Source organism: Bos indicus x Bos taurus, chromosome 21, assembly GCF_003369695.1.
Source record: "Bos indicus x Bos taurus breed Angus x Brahman F1 hybrid chromosome 21, Bos_hybrid_MaternalHap_v2.0, whole genome shotgun sequence".
In the NCBI taxonomy this organism is placed as follows: Eukaryota; Metazoa; Chordata; class Mammalia; order Artiodactyla; family Bovidae; genus Bos; species Bos indicus x Bos taurus.
Window position 1 is genome coordinate 45,878,250 of NC_040096.1, and position 20,850 is coordinate 45,899,099.

General features: G+C 36.8%; 1 protein-coding gene across 8 annotated transcripts in view; it reads right to left on the minus strand.

Annotated features, from left to right (window-relative positions):
• RALGAPA1 (Ral GTPase activating protein catalytic alpha subunit 1) overlaps positions 1–20,850 on the minus strand; it is a 211,631-nt gene that overhangs the window by 159,880 nt on the left and 30,901 nt on the right. For all 8 annotated transcript variants that reach the window (XM_027521477.1, XM_027521472.1, XM_027521476.1 and 5 more), the window contains exons 2-5: positions 11,158–11,268; positions 10,557–10,606; positions 7,690–7,747; positions 3,117–3,160 (exon numbers count right to left, since the gene is read on the minus strand). In XM_027521477.1, the coding sequence (XP_027377278.1) occupies positions 3,117–3,160; positions 7,690–7,747; positions 10,557–10,606; positions 11,158–11,268 (263 nt within the window). The remainder of the gene's footprint in view (positions 1–3,116; positions 3,161–7,689; positions 7,748–10,556; positions 10,607–11,157; positions 11,269–20,850) is intronic.

Below are 20,850 nucleotides of genomic sequence, written 5' to 3' on the forward strand. Positions count from 1 at the left end.
TTGGAAAACTCGGCAGTGGCCACAGGACTGGAATAGGTCGGTTTTCATTCCAATCCCAAAGAATGGTAATGCCAAAGAATGCTCAAACTACCACACAACTGCACTCATCTCACACGCTAGTAAAGTAATGCTTAAAATTCTCCAACCCAGGCTTCAGCAATACATGAAACGTGAACTTTCAGATGTTCAAGCTGGTTTTAGAAAAGGCAGAGGAACCAGAGATCAAATTGCCAACATCCGCTGCATCATCAAAAAAGCAAGAGAGTTCCAGAAAAATATCTATTTCTGCTTTATTGACTATGACAAAGCCTTTGACTGTGTGAATCACAATAAACTATGAAAAATTCTGAAAGAGATGGGAATACCAGACCACCTGACCTGCCTCTTGAGAAACCTATATGCAGGTCAGGAACCAACAGTTAGAACTGGACATGGAACAACAGACTGGTTCCAAATAGGAAAAGGAGTACGTCAAGGCTGTATATTGTCACCCTGCTTATTTAACTTCTATGCAGAGTACATCATGAGAAACGCTGGGCTGGAAGAAACACAAGCTGGAATCAAGACTGCCAGGAAAAATATCAATAGCCTCAGATATGGAGATGACACTACCCTTATGGCAGAAAGTAAAGAACTAAAGAGCCTCTTGATGAAAGTAAAAGAGGAGAGTGAAAAAGTTGGCTTAAAGCTCAACATTCAGAAAACTAAGATCATGGCATCCGGTCCCATCGCTTCATGGCAAATAGATGGAGAAACAGTGGAAACAGTGGCTGACTTTATTTTTCTGGGCTCCAAAAGCACTGTAGAAGGTGACTGCAGTCATGAAATCAAAAGACGCTTACTCCTTGGAAGGAAAGTTATGACCAACCTAGTCAGCATATTAAAAAGCAGAGACATTCCTTTGCCAACAAAGGTCCATCTAGTCAAGGCTATGGTTTTTCCAGTGGTCATGTGTGGATGTGAGAGTTGGACTATAAAGAAAGCTGAGTACTGAAGAATTGATGCTTTTCAACTGTGGTGTTGGAGAAGACTCTTGAGAGTCCCTTGGACTGCAAGGAAATCCAACTAGTCCATCCTAAAGGAAATCAGTCCTGGGTGTTCATTGGAAGGACTGATGCTGAAGCTGAAACTCCAATACTTTGGCCACCCCATGCGAAGAGTTGACTCATTGGAAAAGACCCTGATGCTGGGAAAGATTGAGGGCAGGAGGAGAAGGGGACGACAGAGGATGAGATGGTTGGATGGCATCACTGACTCGATGGACATGGGTTTGGGTAGATTCTGGGTGTTGATGACGGACAGGGAGGCCTGGCGTGTTGCGGTTCATGGGGTCACAAAGAATTGGACATAACTCAATGACTGAACTGAACTGAACTACTTAAAGCTATCAGGTAATTTTTACACTATAACTTTCACTTATAGAAAATCAAAATCATTTCCTTCTTGTTAACTTCCGTTCTTCCCCACATTGCCACTCTAATCCAAGAAGAAAGGAGAGACGGCAATGACCACTCCTTGGTATAACTATTAACTGCTAAAAGGAGGAATGGTCATGGAGATCCGGATGCACTGCTAACTCACTGCTCCTGTCCTTTAAAGGCTTAGCAGCCTGAAATTATCTCATGTATTTAATTTGCTTCTAAAGGGCAAATTTGGCCTATTACTGTATCTTTAAACAACTAGAACAATGCCCAATACACAGAAAATACATATTTAAACTGAAGAATGCTCTTTCAGGAAGACAAAAGGAGAAAACAAAGCAAACTCCAAATCGCCAAGCAAACCACAAAGTTCTTCACTAACCTAACCTCACTGATAGCTTCAGATATTCCTCTATCACAGCTTTGTACACAACTGAGCTTCCAAGGTGGTGCTAGTGGTAAAGAACCAACCTGCCAATGCAGGAGATGTAACAGAATCAAGGCTCAATCCCTGGGTCGGAAAAATCCCCTTGAGAAGGGTATGGCAACCCACACTTGTATTCTTGCCTGAAGAATCCTGGACAGAGGAGCCTGGTGGGCTACAGTCCACAGGGTAGCACAGAGTTGGACACAACTGAAGCAACTTAGCACACATGCATGGTTTGTAAACAGCCACTGCCAAAGCTAGACATCTGTTGCCACCCTCTCAGTTCAGTTAGAAACAGGACAAAGCTGTACGAAGGCTTATCCCGTTGTACTGCAAACCCAAACCTTGACACCAAAAGTACCTACAACAATGAGACTTTTACCCAACTTACAGCAAGACGCTTTTGGACTGAGAAGCTTTTCTAACCACAGCACAATGGAATAATAAAAAAGAAGACAAAATAATAATAATGAACAAACCATTTTTAACAGATGTACTACTTCCCTCTATATCTCAGGATAGCTATGGTAAAATGAAGAATTATTTGTTGAATAGCTTAATAATTTTTATCTTCTGGGGACCACAGGGCAAAGCACAGTTGTCCCTCAGTATCTATGAGGTAATGCTTCCAGGACCTCCCCTACCATGGATACCAAAATCAGCATATGCTCAAGTCCGATATATAAAATGATATGGATGTAGAGCCCATGGACATCAAGAGCTGACTATGTTTCTGCCAAATGAGTCAAATGCAGTGGTAAAGCCACAAAAAGTTTTCAATAGCATGGTCAACCTCATGTATACTGAGCATGCTGCTATTTTTTAAGTGATTTCACTTCAATCCAGGGAACTGAAGATTATTCATATTTATTTAGGAAAACAATGATACAGGCAAGTGGAGCAGTTGACTATATGCTTTACTCAGTTAAAAAAAAAAAAAAAAAAACCTACAGAAATGGGGCTTTCCCGGTGGCTCAGTGGTAAAGAATCCACCTGCCAATGTAGGACACAAGGGTTCAATTCCTGTCCAGAAAGATCCCACATGCCACAGAGCAACCAGGCCTGAGTGCCACAACTACCAAGCCTGTACTTGACAGCCTGGGAGCCACAAGAAAAGCCACTGCAATGAGAAGCCAGGACACAACTGGAGTAGCCCTCGCTTGCCACAACTAGAAAAAGCCTGTGCAGCAACGAAGACCCAGCACAGCTGAAAATAATCAATTCAAATAACTTTTTAAATATAAAAAAGAAATATAATTACATTATACCTTCAAGGAGTTTCCTGTGTGTAGTAGTTTCTTTAAAATCAATCCTGAAAAGAAAACATGATTTTAAACATTCATATCTTAATGATCATTTCTAAATGTCAAGAGTTATCAGTAAGACTTGAAAATACTTTAAAAACAAGTCCCTGGTCACCTCCAAATTATTCTTGGTGACCTTAACATCCCTCTGGCCATAGTCTTGGGATAGAGGGCATATAAAAAGTCACCATTTTAACACATGGTTTACTGGAATTAAATATGATTTATCCTATTTTTAATAAACAAACAATAAAACCAAAATTGCATTTAAGGCAACAATCTATATATTTTACTGAATTGAACTGAAGAATATAAATAAATACTTTTACCATCACTAATACAAATAAAAACCACTGTAGAAAATTTTATAGTTAATCAAATAAACACCTGAAACTGTAGTATTTCTTAACAAACGTTTCCCCTGTACTACTTTTTCTTTTCAAAATACTCAGAGTATTCAAAATACTTTTTCTTATAATTATACAATATTTCAAAGCTATAATAAAATAATGAAATAATATTCAAAACCAGAAGTCCACCATTCAGTTTGAACAAATCTAAATAGTCTCATGTTTCCTATAATTTCAAGATTTCATTTATTTGTTATTTATAATGTTTTATATAAGTATCACTTAAGCCTCCCATGAACTCATCCTGAATCATTTTCCTGCTTCCCTCCCCAAAAGAAATCTTATCCAGATTTTGTTATTATTTCCAAAAATATTTTATTACTATTTATAAATCTATAAAATATTTAGAAATAGTTTCTATGTTTAAAATTTATACCAGTAACAAAATTTCCTCTACAGCTATTTGTTCTAATCTTGCATCTTTATTCTTTCTAGTAACACTAAGATTACAAATTTTTATATGAAATATATATATAAAATGATTAAGACTGTGACTCTATTGCTTAAGTTTTATTTATCGTACTAAAATAAGTTTTAATATTTCAACAAATCGTGTTGATTTATCTGCAATTCCCTTCCTCGTGTCTGAGCAAATTCAGCTTCTTAAAACAATTCTATATAAAGCCTTGGTCTTAATTAGCTCTCCTAAAAAATCTATACATGCTAAATGCATTGTAGTATCACCGATTGAACCCTGGAAGAGAAAAAGAAGTGGAAAACTAATCACATCTGATAAGCGTTTTTAATCATGCATGGGCAGTAAATTCTGTCGGATGCTTTTTCTGCTACTGGCATTACAGTCAAGTAAACATCACAGTCAGCATTACAGGTGGTTTTGTCATTTATTCTATTAATACTGTATTTTTCACAAAATGCTTATCAAATATTAAACCAACCTTGCATCCCTGAGATAAATCCCAATTGGTTACCATTTACATAGTCTTTTTGTCATACTACTAAATTTAGTTTGTTAATAAATTATTAAAGATTTTTGCCTCTGTGTTTATGATGGATATTGAACACTACTGTGTTCTTTTGTGAGGTCTTTAATCTGGCTTTATTATCAAGATAATAATAGACATGTACATAGACTGGGAAGAGTTCCTTTATTTTCTGAAAGAGTTTGTGACCAATTGATATTACATCTTTTTAAGATATTTGGAATTAAGCTTTCCTTTGTGAGAAGATTTATAATTGTTACTTTAAGAGCCCCAGAGATTAAAAAATTATAGAAATTAGATGGTATATTTGAAATGAAACCTTCTCAATTAGTAGATGTTTTTAAAGTATTCAACAACAGGGAACAACGACAGACCCAAGGAGATACAAAATGGAATACAGCTTTTCTGGCAGCAGCACTGAGAGTGAGTAATCTAAATGAGGGCTTCCAGGTGGCTCAGTGGTAAAGAATCTGCCACCAGTGCAGGAAATGTGGGTTCAGTCCCTAGGCTGGGAAGATCCACTGGAGAAGGAAAGGGCAACCCACTCCACTATTTCTGCCTGGAAAATGCCATGGAAAGAAAAGCCTGGCAGGCTACAGTCCACGGGGTCACAAAGAGTGGGACACAACTGAGGGACTGAGCACATTCTTTTTTGAGTCAGTTTGAATAATTTCTATCTTTCTATAAATTTGCTGATTTTATTAAAACTGCCTTGGGTCTTCCCTGGTAATCCAGTGCCTAAGATTCCATACTCCCAAATATAGGGGGCCTGGGTTCCATCCCTGGTCAGGGAACTAGATCTCACATGCTGCAACAAAGACTCAGCATAGTCAAATAAATAAATATGTTAAAGAAAAAACTGCCTAACTTGTTAGCGTAAAGTTGTTCAAGTTACTTTTTTTAAGGATTCTTACTCTTGCCTGGAAAATCCCATGGATGGAGGAGCCTGGTAGGCTGCAGTCCACGGGGTCGCTAAGAATCGGACAAGACAGAGCGACTTCACTTTCACTTTTCACTTTCATGCATTGGAGAAGGAAATGGCAACCCACTCCAGTGTTCTTGCCTGGAGAATCCCAGGGACGGGGGAGCCTGGTGGGCTGCTGTCTATGGGGTCACACAGAGTTGGACACGACTGAAGCGACTTGGAGGAGGAGGAGTGACAAAGAAAATGACCACTGATATATCTTCTCAAATTGGACATTTACTGGAATACTACTAAACATGACAACTAGATAGCCCAAAGCTCTTTTACATATTGAAGACTACATTCCTCAGTAGAAAAACTTTACAAGTTCAGATGTCTAGAGAAGTTTCATAGATAACCAAGAACATTTTAATGATTATGAAATAAAAAATAGGATTTCCCTATTCTATTAAGCACCTTATCATGCTTATTAGCAATTTATATGTCTTCTTTGGTATGCTGCTGCTAAGTCGCTTCAGTCGTGTCCGACTCTGTGCAACCCCATGGACGGAAGCCCAGCAGGCTCCCCCCGGTCCCTGGGATTCTCCAGGCAAGAACACTGGAGTGGGTTGCCATTTCCTTCTCCAATGCATGAAAGTGAAAAAATAAAGTGAAGTTGCTCAGTTGTGTCCGACTCCTAGCAACCCCATGGACTGCAGCCCACCAGGCCCCTCCGTCCATGGGATTTTCCAGGCAAGAGTACTGGAGTGTGTTGCCATTGCCTTCTCCGCTTTGGTATGATATATATGCAAATATTTTGCATATTTAAAAAACTTATCTGTCTTACTGAGTTGCCAGAGTTCTTTATATATTAAGGACACATCATTTTTAGTCTTGAGCTTTATCAAAAAAGTTTATTCTCAACAGGCTTTATTATCACTGATGTACAGAACAGTCTTTTGGATTCTGTGGGAGAGGGAGAGGGTAGGATGATTTGGGAGAATGGCATTGAAATATGTATAATATCATATATGAAACGAGTCGCCAGTCCAGGTTCGATGCACGATACTGGATGCTTGGGGCTGGTGCAATGGGACGACTCAGAGGGATGGTACGGGGAGGGAGGAGGGTTCAGGATGAGGAACACATGTATACCTGTGGTGGATTCATTTTGATATATGGCAAAATCAATACAATATTATAAAGTTAAAAAATAAAATAAATTTTTAAAATAAATTAAAAAAAATAAAATTTTGTCTTTTTTAGCCCCTGCATCAATATCCATCCTATATGTAGTTTCTTTTGCTTCCAGAACTGCTAATTGGGATGACGTATAGTTTCAAAGCCTCACAGATTTTATTTGCTACAACTGATTAAGAATTGTAGGGCCTAAATAAACCTATGACTCTTTTTTAAAAGGAAAATACAATTTTTACAAATGAATATAAGGCCTATAACATTCTACTTCAACAACGTAGATATGGTGGCTGGCTGTGTATTCACCACAAGAGAAAGGCCACGAGAATCACTAGCAATCACCTTTGTTCTAAGTGAGACACTGAACCAAAGCCAGAAATTGCCTACCTGCAGATTCCTTTTTCATCCAAGAGGGAAAAAAGGCTTACAATGAGAGTCAGAGAGTCCTGTGGCAATGCTATGATTATGAAAGAACCAGACTCCAAGCCAGCCAGCATCTTGGCTTAACTCCTTGTAAGAGAAGCCTATGACCTGCCTATCTGGTTCTTCACAGTAATCTACAGCAGGGCTGCATGTTTTTCCTTTCCCCTTTTCCTTTTCAGCTTCATTTCTTGATCTGGGAAGTTCTACTTTGGCTCTTCAAGCAGTAAGCTAAACCCCAGGTTCCCTCTTTTTTTTTTTTAATGGAGCAAACTGCCAACTTTACACTGCTTGCTTTCAAACCTGGAACCCATGGCTCTCTTATACTTGGCACTTTGCATTTCGTCTTCCATTTCTGATTACAGAATATTTACTTTGATGTAGAATCTACTTTTATTTTTAGGCTTTATAGTTCATCATTATTGCTAACATGTTCACAGTAACAACAGGTGGATCAAAGAAATTTAACATGCCACTATGAAACTTAACAGGCCTTCATGTATGTTTTTATCTTATATTCCCAGAAAGTTTAATTCTGTATTCTTTATTTATTTTTACTAAAATATAAACTATGAACTCATTTCAAGTAATAACCAACTCATTAACAGAATATGTTCAAATATTATCATTTATTTCAAATGTGAAATAGTATTTACATTACTTACCAATACTATGAAACTGCCATCGCTGATGAATTCTTTCTGGAAGAAGTTGTAAAATTTTCTAAAAATCAATATGAATAAAACAAAGAAAAGTATGAAAAGCAAGTAACAAGTCCACATCTTGAACAACGTGAAAAATTAAAGAACTTACACAAAGCCTTTAAGAGTTTCTTATGCAGAAGATAGTATTACAAATACAAAATCATCTCTGAGCTAGTCTGATGGTAGTGGCACTACTTCAGCACTGGCATACTGATCATTATCTGAAAACTCCAGAAATCAACAAGCTATACTAACTAAGTCTTGGAACAGGAAATTGATGAAATTTATCTTTTATAATGATGTAAAAATTATATTTCTCTTCAGTGAATAAATGCTGTATTTTTTAATGCTTGTTTTCTATTAGACTTTCTGTGGAAACTACTGATCTGTTCTAAATTCTTTTAGATACTAGTATCTTATATTTTCTCTTCAAGTAGTTCTTTCTTTCTCCTATTTTGATAAACCTAAGAGGGGAAATATTTTGCTTTCACAAAAATCCTATCAAATACTTGTACTAAATTAATCACATGAACCCAAAGATACTTATATATTATAACGGCTATAGGTATGAGAAAAAATTTTTTAAATTCAGGAGCCCTATGGTTAAGCTAACCCATACATACTTCTACAAGTTTGGAATATTTCTTACATATAATATCTTCAAAATTTTGTCTTTATTTTCCTCTACATATTGCACCTGTATGAATTATTCTACTTCAATAGCTGCCTTACTATGCTGTTGAACTATGTTCTCAATACTCATCTGCTTGCTGAATGGTATTTGTTATTATTGCTGCTCTATTTTATTACTATTTAGAGTCAACATTAATTGAATGTTCATAAGGGCCAAATAATAGACACTTTATATAAAGGATATTTCATTAATCCTCAAAACCATCCTAAAAGGAGTGATTTCGTTTGCCATAACAGGTTAAAAAATGTGCTTAGGTTAGAAAGTGGAAAAACAGATTCCAGCTTCCATATTCCTATTTCCAGAATTAGTGCTTTCATACTATTCTGTTCAAAGAATGGTATGCCTGTTTTTACACTTCTCTATCTTCCTTTTGATAATCGTCTCTAGTCCTTCTTATATAAGAGGATGATAAAGAAATTATAAAGTTCTTCACAGACAGGTGCTATTCCCACATAAGATACAGAAAATTCTTCAGCCTTGCCCTCCTACATTTCTCCCATACTTAGCCAGCAACTGTATAATTATATTTATTGCGGTATGGAAAGAGCTAAAATTATAGAAAACTAAAAGGACAAGTTTGTGAACTACTTAAAGTACTTCTACATTATCACTACTAAATTACACTTTATCATCTTTTTATTCAGTAATATAAAGATGAAAGAAATCATGTACACTCTTAACTACACAGAAGAAAACAGAGTATCAATCCTATGTCATAACGTTCCACAATGATGCACCTTATTCCAGAAAAAGGAAATCAGTTTATTTAGATAATTTCTTGATCTTTTAAATCATTAGTCTCTAAAGGTGCAAGTCAGATATTGTTAACCATCATAAGTACAAAAACAGCACCCAGGTTAAGTATTTTTTCCAAAAGATAAAAACCCTACATTTAACAGTTCTTTTCCTAATGAAATTTAGTGATGGATTATAGACAAACATTTCAGTTCAGATTAACAAATGACCAGTATATATTACATACAGAAAACTAAGGATTATGCTTTAATAGAAGGAATACCCTGAAAGAGCTTCTATTAACTAGTCAATGATCTCAATTTCCTAAATATAGTTTCACAAATGTCTGAAGGAATACTTTCCAGGAATTATCTTTTCTCTGTACATACTTTTTTATTCTTTCTCAAAATATCCATGCTTTAATATTCCCCTTGTAAACAATTAATGCAAACACTTTGGGAGGTAAATATGAGCAAATTCCTCAGGGTTAATGACTAACGAAAATTAACTGCAGAACTAGGTATCAAACCAGTTACTTCTTTTGGAATGCTTAAAAAAAAACTCTTTTTTTAAGCTGTGACTGACTCAGCAACTGAGAAAGATCAAATTCTTTAAATTCTTCTAAACCATACTAAAATAGTCAATATACAAAACAGTGAATTTTAATTAGCAGTAAATAGAATAGTTCAATCTTTAGAAACTGATTTCTAAATTCTTTATGCCTTTCAAAACACAAGGTCTAATTAATCCTGGCTGTTTCCTGATTGCTAAAATCCTCAATAAAGATTGGAATACTCCTATCACTATTCGATTTGAAAACCAGAATGAAGAGTAAGGAGTTATTTGAAAAGCATGTGTGTCCCTCATTTTTATCACTGTGCCAAAAATAAAACAGAAGTTTTAACAGAGTATCATATGTTGTTACTTCTTTCTGCTTATTTAGCAATACAAACTTGCCCCGCCCCAATAAAAAGTAATGTGGTAGAACAACAATGTATAAAATGTTTAAAATTATTCTATACAAGTTTTCAATGAAAAGCAGTTAAAGCAGAAACTATGAACTCCTTAAGTATATAACAGTTCCATGAATTTATCCTCTCAAGTAAGTATGTTTTAGAATTTCTTAAAAAAAATTCTCCATTTGTGTAAACATCCCACAAATTAAAATTTTTATTGCTTGTAAACACCATAAATATTGTACCAATTGTGACTTCAAATGCATAAAACCATTAATTCTATCTGTACCTAAAATATACCTCAGAAATTTTTTTAGGTTAAACAATAGAATTTAGTTTTTAAAAAGCATGGCAGATTCACAGTGCTTGTTAATATTCAATATATTCCTTTGTATGTTCCAAAAATTAATTTGGGGAAAAAAGTTACATGGGTAGGTACGTACCTCAAAAATAAAAAGTATAGCATCCAATTCCTCCCTTTGAGACTTGTGACCTAAAACATTTTTACAGAAAAATATTTAAACATTATCATTTTGTCCTCAATGTCAACAACCACTTAAAAAGCTTAAAATATTTCAGGCATAGTTTTTTCTCAGTGATTCTTTAATAAAATATTTAAAGTGTATTCTGTTCAATGTGTAGACAATATCATAGCATCTCTACTTTTTTTAGACAATTACATTTAGGTTCTACATATTTATGTCTAAAAAATAAATAATAATATATTGTGGTAAACACTTAAGTGAGCTCTTAAAAATGAAATTATGAAAATGACTGCTCAAACCTGACACATGGCCCTAGGGCAGAGTAAAGGTGAGAAAACAAATCTGACCAGAGAAAAGGCCAATCTTCTAAGCCTTTTCAAAATAATAAGGGTATTATTAATACTACTAACCCACAGTGTGAGCAGGGTGTCTACAAGCCATCTGAGAGGAGAAGTGAAATAATACTAAAATTCCAATGTGAAAAAGTCTATTTTAAGTGAATGTTTATGACAATTATTTGAAACATCAGCGTAAGCCAGGATTGATTTTAACATCTTACCTTTCTGTTTAAGACTAGCTTCAATAGTAACAAAATTCTCAAAAAACACATAATATATATGTGAAAAATGTTGGTCAAAAAACTGTTTAAGATCAATGGATTCTGCATTCTCTGAAAAATAAATGAAAACAATTTTTAGTGATTACTATTTATATCATGTTCAGCAAATATTTACTGTGGCAAGTTTCCTTCAAAAATGTCAAAGAACTGCTCTTAAACTTCTATTAAAATATTTGAGAGATTTATTTATACCTTATTCTCACAACTTAAGTTTTTAAAGATTTTATTTAGTTTTAATTTTAAAAACTGGCCAAATCAGGTTATCATAATCTTTGAAGAAAACAATGTCTCAGAAAGATTCACCCAAAATCATTAACCAAACCAAGTTTTATTTTCAACTCACAGCTTACATTTTGTAACTTCTCCCCAGGACAGTTAAAAATCAGTATTTCTAAGAGTAATAAAACATGACTAAAATACATTTTATTTTAAATATCTAACAGCCGGCTTTACAAATAGGGATTTAAGTATTACAAAACTCATAAAATACTGTTATAAGAACTGTCAGTGTAGTCCAGAGCACAGAAAACTAAACATTTAATTGTATCCACAGCAGCAAGAGAAGGCAATGGTAACCCACTCCAGTACTCTTGCCTGGGAAATCCCACGGACGGAGGAGCCTGGTAGGCTACAGTCCATGGGGTCGCGAAGACTTGGAAAAGACTGAGCAACTTCACTTTCACTTTTCACTTTCATGCACTGGAGAAAGAAATGGCAACCCACTCCAGTATGCTTGCCTGGAGAATCCCAGGGACGGGAGCCTGGTGGGCCGCCGTCTATGGGGTCGCACAGAGTCGGACACAACTGACGTGACTTAGCAAGCAGCACAGCAGCTGCTGTGTTAGGTACTAACACAAAATTACTTTCGAAACACAGGAAGGAGTGAAGGTGGGAAAAGAAGAAAAGCTTTGACAGAGAATGTATTATGTGAAAAGATCTTTACGGACAGGAAGGTATTTGGATATGATGTGGTGGTTTTGAATAAGTAAGACATATTTGGCATAAACAAAAACATGAAGAAACAGGATAGAATGCAGAAAATTCATTTATTTTGGCTAGCTTTGAGCATTTTGATAAAAATAAAATGGAAAAAATAGCCTTGATATGTCATGAAATGTCTTAAGTGCAAACTAAGGAAATGGCATTTATCATTTAAAGCAAGACACCTATACAGGTATATAGGTGCTTGTGCTTAGTCACTCTGTCTTGTCCAATGCTTTGCAACCTCATGGACTGCAGCCCGCCAGGCTCCTCTGTACATGGGGATTCTCCAGGCAAGAATACCGGAGTGGGTTGCCATGCCTTTCTCCAGGGGATCTTTCCAACCCAGGGATCAAACCCAGGTCTCCCACACTGCAGGCGAATTCTTTACTGTCTGAGCCACCAGGGAAGCCTTAGAATAATGGAGTGGGTAGCCTCTCTCTTCTCCAGGGGATATTCCTGACCCAGGATTCAAACCAGGCTCTCCTGCATTGCAGGCAGATTCTTTACTTACACATTTTATTGTTTTCAGAGGGAATGAGAAAGTTGGGGAAAGGGGGAGGAATTAATAACTTTTATATACTTCCAACTATTCAAATTCATTTACAAAAAGCACGTGTCTCTTCTATAATAAACAAATTTGAAAAAAGCAACTGGAAAAAAAAAATTTTTTTTTTTCACACCCTGGGAGTAAAATATAGGATAAACTGCTACTTGTTGGTAAACTCAAGTTAAAGGTAAGAATCAATTAATTTCTTGGAATGCTTTAAGGCTGAATAGAAGATTTCAGTATAAAGTTAAATATTAACAACATATACATAGCACTTTAAACTCTTTGTGGTATATTATCTTATCCTATGGATATTCTTAATAACTCCTGAGTTGATAGCTCATCTATGGAGTTTTCCAAGACCGTTTCCCTTTTCCTTCACCCTCCCAAAGGAAGGGATGGATGCCCTCTCCTCTCTATTTCTTTCTGTTCTCTACAATTCTCTCTCATGAAAGTAATTATGTCTCAAGTGTTTCCTTGTCTCTTTTCCAGCATTAGTCTATAGCTTCTTTAGGACAGAAAGTGTGTCTACCTTAGCATTTATAAAACCTAAGCACAGTGCTGAACATGCAAATGTGTTTTATTATAAATAAATAAATAATTTTAATTTTATTGTATTCACTTTGTAGCTCGGAAATTTGTATCTTGGAAAACACTGCATAACCTACTGACAAGCAAAATAGCATTGCTTCATCTTGACTGGAATAAGAACACCCAGGTTCTATTCCTATCTGTAACAGTATCTGTGTGACTCTTCAGAGAACTGTGGGGGGTAACACCTAACATAAACAATATTTCCCATATGCCAGACACTCTTCTAAGTTCTTTATAGAAATTAATTCCTGTATTCCTCAAAACAGCACTATGAAAGAAGTACTATTATTATCCTGACTCTAAAGATGAGGAAACAAGCATAGAGAGTTTAAGTAATTCAGTTAGTGAGAAACAGAGTCATGGATTTAAACTCAACACAGCCTGGACTGGGCTTCCCCGGTGGCTCAGACTAAAGAATTCACCTGCGATGTGGGCAACCTGGGTTCGATCCCTGGTTTGGGAAGATCCCCTGGAGGAGGGCATGGCAACCCACTCTAGTATTCTTGCCTGGAGAATCCCCATGGGCAGAGGAGCCTGGCACGGTACAGTCCATGGGGTCTCAAAGAGTGAGACACGACTGAGTGACTAAGCACAGCACACACAGCCTGGACTTACTGCTTATGCTCTTAACCTCTATGTTATTCGGCCTCCAGTGTTAGCACATTTATAAGAAAAATAAGAAAAGAACAAAGATAAGAATAATAGTCACTGAATACTAGTTAAACATATTTTAAAGAATACCAAAATAAAACACATACAACTAAAATAAACAGGAAAAGTATTCTATTTTCCCCATAGACTAGTTTGAAATAACAAAAAACTATGAAATCAGAATGAAATAAACTGCTATAATTATCACTAAATTTCCTGAAACTAATGTTTCTAACAAAACTAATGTCCCCAGGGAAAAAAAGAAAATGAGAACAAAAACAAAGCAAAACAAAAAAAAAATCAAAACATAACAGAAGCAAACGTGAATCAACTTAAGATTTTGCAACATAATTTAGGAGCCAAGACAGCCTCTATTTCCTTCCCATATACTAGGTTAAACAAAGCCTGGAAACTACATACTAATAAAAAGTACTGGATCAAAATTAAGAAGTTTGTTTTTTAAATCTGTGTCTATTTATAATGATCTAGTTAGCAAATAAAAACTCTTATAAAATACTTTTGCTCATCAATTCACAAAATTTACATGGTCGGGGGAAAATAGGAAAAGAAATACACAAAAAAAGTGGATATAAAAGGATAGGTATATATAAAATAATAATATAAAAGAAGGCTTCACTAATTTAAAAACAACTCTTTAAAATTATACCACAAGAGAAAGGAAAATATAAAAAGAAAAGAAAAGTAGGAAGAAAGATTATGGGAAAAACTTCTATCCAATACCTTTCTCCCCCTGTCAAATGACCATAACCCATTATGGGTATTGTTTTTTTCTCTTTCTGTGAATGCTTCCATTAATTTCAGTCAATATGGATCCTAATTATGTCACATTAGCTGGTACAACTGTCCCTGTGTATCAGCAGGTGATGGTTCCAGGAACCCATCAGATGCCAAAATCCAAACATACTCAAATAAGTCCCTTACATAAAATGACATAATATCTGCATATAACTTACACACATCCTCCCACACATTTTACACAATCTGTAGATTACTTATAAAACCTAACACGATATAAATGCTATATAAATAGCTGACTGGGTGCAGCAAATTCAAGTTTTGATTTCTGGAACTTTCGAGAACTATTTTTTTCTAACTATTTTGGATCCATGGTAGGTTGAATCTGAGGATGCAGACCCACCACTCCAAGATGGGGTGCCAATTATATTATTCTCTTATAGATACTGGATGCTTTGGGGGACAGGAAGCATGCCTTAGCTTCTTTAACCTTCAATATTTTTTTCAAAATTTTAATCTGAGGGAGTGCTCTGCATAGTGCTAAACTGATGGCTGGAACTTAAAAGCTTAAACATTCAAAAATTTCCCCAATTTTAGAAATACTTTTGTTTGATTTGTTTGTGAACTAGAGGTTCCTTAAAGTAATCAAATAAACATTTCAACTATAAATTAAGATTGAAGTTTCTGAGATTGTAAAAAACTGACTCAGGCTTAGGAATGCTTTGAAGACCTTTGGGAATACTAACTTCAAGTGGCAAAACAGTTCCAGACCTCACTGAGTTTTCACAAATAAAATTTCAGATGTCTCTTTAAAATCTTTTTACAAATAAGGTTAACCTATCTATTTTCTACTACATACTTTGAAGATATTTAAGCTCTTGGTAACATACATAATTAAAAATTACAGTTTAGAAGCCAGTGTTCCTGAGCTTAAATTTCAAACACCTGTACTAATACCTCCCTTATAAAAGTTATCACATAACCCAAGTTGGAAGACCAAAAATTCAACAAATTTTGCAATATCATCATTCTTCCTTCTCACCTGTTTAAAAAAAAAATTACCATTTAGAACTTTTTCTCAAATGATGGCATTATATTACACTAAACTATGAAGCGTACAACAAGGAAATAGCTTCTAATAATAAAGTAACAATGCAAATTATTTCCTTAAAATAACCAATAATAATGAGGACTGATGCAACAATATGGTGAATAACACACCAAAAACCTCTCCAATTGCAGAGACACAGAAATGCTGGATAAAAATAAATACAAGCTCAAAACGAGAGGGTAGGAGTGGAAATGAAGAAAAGACAGTAAGGAGGAAAGGAGGAAGTGGGATGTTGGAAAAGGGCTAAGAGGGGAGAGGAAGATGCTAAGAATGTGGAATGGTGAAAGGTAGGAAGGGGTTGAAGGGGAAATATGGAGGGACGGAGACTGGAAGGAAGGATGAAGAGAAGGGAGAAAGGTAAGGGGAAAGAAACACAAAAATACAGTATTAAGATACAAACAATATGGAGTTAAGCACAAATAAGGAGGAAAGCAGAAGAGAAAAGTAGGAGGAAAAGAGGAGGGGGGGTAAAACTACACAAACAGGCTGGAAAAGTATAAATAATACATTATCAAGTTCTAAAAAGAGGCAGATATATGAGAAGTGAGAAGAAACTGAGAAAATGGAGGAAGAAAAGAAAGGACAAAAGAAAGAAACAAATACTTGGAAGAGGGCCTGGTGCTCTTATTCAGAATGTTCTAACACAGAAGAAAAGCATGATGAAAATTTTATATAAAGATGACGAGAGAAGATGGTAGAGTAGGAGAATGTGTGCTCATTTCCTCCTGCAAGAGCACCAAAATTGCAACTAGCTGTTGAACAACCATGGACAGGAGGACGCCGGAACCCCCCAAAAAATGATACTCCATGTCCAAGACAAAGAGACCTGTAGTGAGACAGTAGAGCAGCACAATCACGATAAAATGAAATCCAATAACCGCAGGGTGGGTGACCCACAAACTGTAGAACAGTAATACCAAAGAAGTTCTCCCACTGTTGCAAAGGTTCTGGACCTCACCCCAGGTTTCCTAGCCTGGGGATCTGATAAAGGGACTGGGAATCCCCATGCAATCAGACCTTGCAGGATAGCGGGATTTGATTACAGGACTTCCAGGGGCCTGGGGAAGAGGGAGACTCCAGTCTTGGAGAGCACAAACAAAATTTTGCACATACCAAGACCGAGAGGAAAGGAGCAGTGACCCCATAGGAGACTGAACCAAAATTACCTGCTAGTGTTGTAGGGCTGCCTGTGGAGGCATGGGATGGCATGGGGATAGGGGCACTGGCAGGATCAGGCCAGTAAGGGCTCCCTTAGTGTAAATGCTCTTGGAGTTCACCATTAACGCTACCATAGAGCCCATAGACCCTAAGTCTGGGTCAGTTCAGTTGCTCAGTCATGTCCAACTCTTTGCCACTCCATGGACTGCAGCAGAGTGCCTGAAGAACTATGGACAGAGGTTCATGACATTGTACAGGAGGCAGTGATCAAGACCATCCTCAAGAAAAAGAAATGCAAAAAGGCAAAATGGTTGTCTGAGGAGGCCTTACAAATAGCTGAGAAAAGAAGAGACGCTAAAGGCAAAGGAGAAAAGGAAAGATATACCCATTTGAAGGCAGAATTCCAAATAGCAAGGGGAAATAAGAAAGGCTTCCTCAGTGATCAATGCAAAGAAATAGAGGAAAACAACAGAATGGAAAAAACTAGAGATCTCATCAAGAAAATTAGAGATACCAAGGGAACATTTCATGCAAAGATGGGCTCAATAAAGGACAGAAATGGTATGGACCTAACAGAAGCAGAAGATATTGAGAGGTGGCAAGAATATACAGAAGAACTACACAAAAAAGATCTTCACGACCCAGATAACCATGATGGTGAGATCACTCACCTAGAGCCAGACATTCTGGAATGTGAAGTCAAGTGGGCCTTAGGAAACATCACTATGAACAAAGCTAGTGGAGGTGATGGAATTGCAGTTGAGCTATTTCAAATCCTAAAAGATGATGCTGTGAAAGTGCTACACTCAATATGCTAGCAAATCTGGAAAACTCAGCAGTGGCCACAGGACTGGAAAAGGTCGGTTTTCATTCTAATCCCAAAGAAAGGCAATGCCAAAGAATGTTCAAACTACCGCACAAGTGCACTCACCTCACACATAGCAAAGTAATGTTCAAAATCTTCCAAGCTAGGCTTCAACAGTACATGAACTGTGAATTTCCAGATGTTCAAGCTGGTTTTAGAAAAGGCAGAGGAACCAGAGATCAAATTGCCAACATCCACTGGATCATCGAAAAAGCCAGAGAGTTCCAGAAAAACACCTACTTCTGCTTTATTGACTATGCCAAAGCCTTTAACAGTGTGGATGACAACAAACTGTGGAAAATTCATAAAGAGATAGAAATATCAGACCACCAGTTAGAATATCAGCAACAGTTAGAACTGGACATGGAACAACAGACTGGTTCCAAATTGAGAAAGGAGTACGTCAGGGCTGTGTATTGTCCCCCTGCTGATTTAACTTATATGCAGAGTACATCATGAGAAATGCTAGACTGGATGAAGCACAAGCTGGAATCAAGATTGCTGGGAGAAATATCAATAACCTCAGATATGCAGATGACACCACCCTTACGGCAGAAAGCAAAGAGGAACCAAAAAGCCTCTTGATGAACGTGAAAAGAGGAGAGTGAAAAAGCTGGCTTAAAACTCCACATTCAGAAAACTAAGATCATGGCATCTGGTCCCATCACTTCAGAGCAAATTGATGAGGAAACACCAGAAACAGTGACAGACTATTTTTGGGGGCTCCAAAATCACTGCAGATGGTGACTGCAACCATGAAACTAAAAGATGCTTACTCCTTGGAAGGAAAGTTATGACCAACCTACACAGCTTATTAAAAAGCAGAGACATTACTTTACCAACAAAGGTCCATCTAGTCAAGGGTATGATTTTTCCAGTAGTCATGTATGGATGTGAGTTGGACTATAAAGAAAGCTGATGGCTGAAGAACTGATGCATTGGAACTGTGGTGTTGGAGAAGATTCTTGAGAGTCCCTTGGACAGCAAGGAGATCCAACTGGTCCACCCTAAAGGAAATCAGTCCTGACTATTCATTGGAAGGACTGATGCTGAAGCTGAAACTCCAATACTTAGGCTACCTGATGCAAAGAAATGAGTCACTTGAAAAGACCCTGATACTGGGAAAAGGTAGAAGGCAGGAGGAGAAGGGGATGACAGAGGATGAGATGGTTGGATGGCATCACTGACTGAATGGACATGAGTTTGAGTAAACTCCAGGAGATGGTGATGGAGAGGGAGGCCTGGTGTGCTGCAGTCCATGGGGCTGCAAAGAGTCAGACATGATTGAGCGACTGAACTGAATCTATTTTGATAAAAAGCTCTATTTACCAGGAAGTCTTAATTTCAATTCTGCATGAATAGTTATAAAATATAAAAAGCAAAAACCAACAGCTATCTAAGGAAAAGCAACGTCACTTAAAGTGTGGTAGATTTTGCAGAGGGTGGGATGTATGGAGAAAGTGCCATGGTAACACACATTACCATACCTAAAACAGAGTGCCAATGGGAATTTGCTGAATGACTCAGGGAACTCAAACCTGGACTTGTAACAACCTAGAGGGGTGGGATGTGGAGGGAGTTTCAACAGGGAAAGGACATATGTATACCTATGGCTGATTCATGTTGATGTTTGGTAGAAACCAACACAATACTGTAGAGCAATTATCCTTTCATTAAAAATAGATAAAAATTTTAAAGTATGGTAGATTTTAACACATCTGTCTCATATTTAGCAAAGGTAAGGCTAGTAACTATGCATAAGATTTGAACACACAATTAGCACTTTACCCTTAAAACTCTGAATTCAATACAGTATACATCTTTTCATGTAAAAGTGAACTAGTAAGGACACAAACTAAAGAGAAAAAGAACCCCAAAAAACAGCACATACCATGCTCTCTGGACTTTTCTGGTGGCTCAGAGGTAAAAACTCTGCCTGCAATGTAAGAGACCTGGATTCAATTCCTGGGACAGGAAGACGCCCTGGAGAAGGGAATGGCAACCCACTCGTCTTCTTGCCTGGAGAATCCCATGGACAGAGGAGCCTGGTGGGCTACCGTTCATGGGGTTGCAGAGAGTCAGACACAACTGAGTGATTAACACGTGCTCTCCGATGAAAATTAAATAAAATTTAGAATTAATTACTAAAGTTAACCCCCCATATAAAAGGAGGAAAGTGCTGGAGAGTACCTAATTCCCACAAGCCAGACTAGGAAAACTCACAATTGATGCAGCAATTAGCCCTAGAATGAACATTACTCCAGAGCCACCTAACATATCATAAAAAGAGATGCAAACAGATCAAACTGTTCTCAAGGTCATCTGAACAGAGCTCAATTTTATAGGTATACAAATATCCAGGATGAAATAAATTTATCTTGTCCGGTATTTAATTGAAGACTACCAGGCATGCAGAGAAGCAGGAAAACCTAAATCATAATGAAGAAAATAATCATCAAATCAAATTTAAACCAGATTTTAACACAGATGTTAGGCAGGCAGAAAAGGACATGAAGACAGTTATTCTAACTACATTCCACGTATCCAAAAAGTTGAGGATGGAAGCTGTATAAAAAGAACCATTCACATCGAGCTTCTAGGTATCAATCAAAATTACAATGTCTAAGGTGAAATGTTAAGAGATGTGTATATATAGGTACAAGGGATGCAAAAAAGCAAAATGGCTGTCTGGGGAGGCCTTACAAATAGCTGTGAAAAGAAGAAAAGCGAAAAGCAAAGGAGAAAAGGAAAGATATAAACATCTGAATGCAGAGTTCCAAAGAATAGCAAGAAGAGAGAAGAAAGCCTTCTTCAGCGATCAATGCAAAGAAATAAAGGAAAACAACAGAATGGGAAAGACTAGGGATCTCTTCAAGAAAATCAGAGATACCAAAGGAACATTTCATGCAAAGATGAGCTCGATAAAGGGAAGAAATGGTATGGACATAACAGAAGCAGAAGATATTA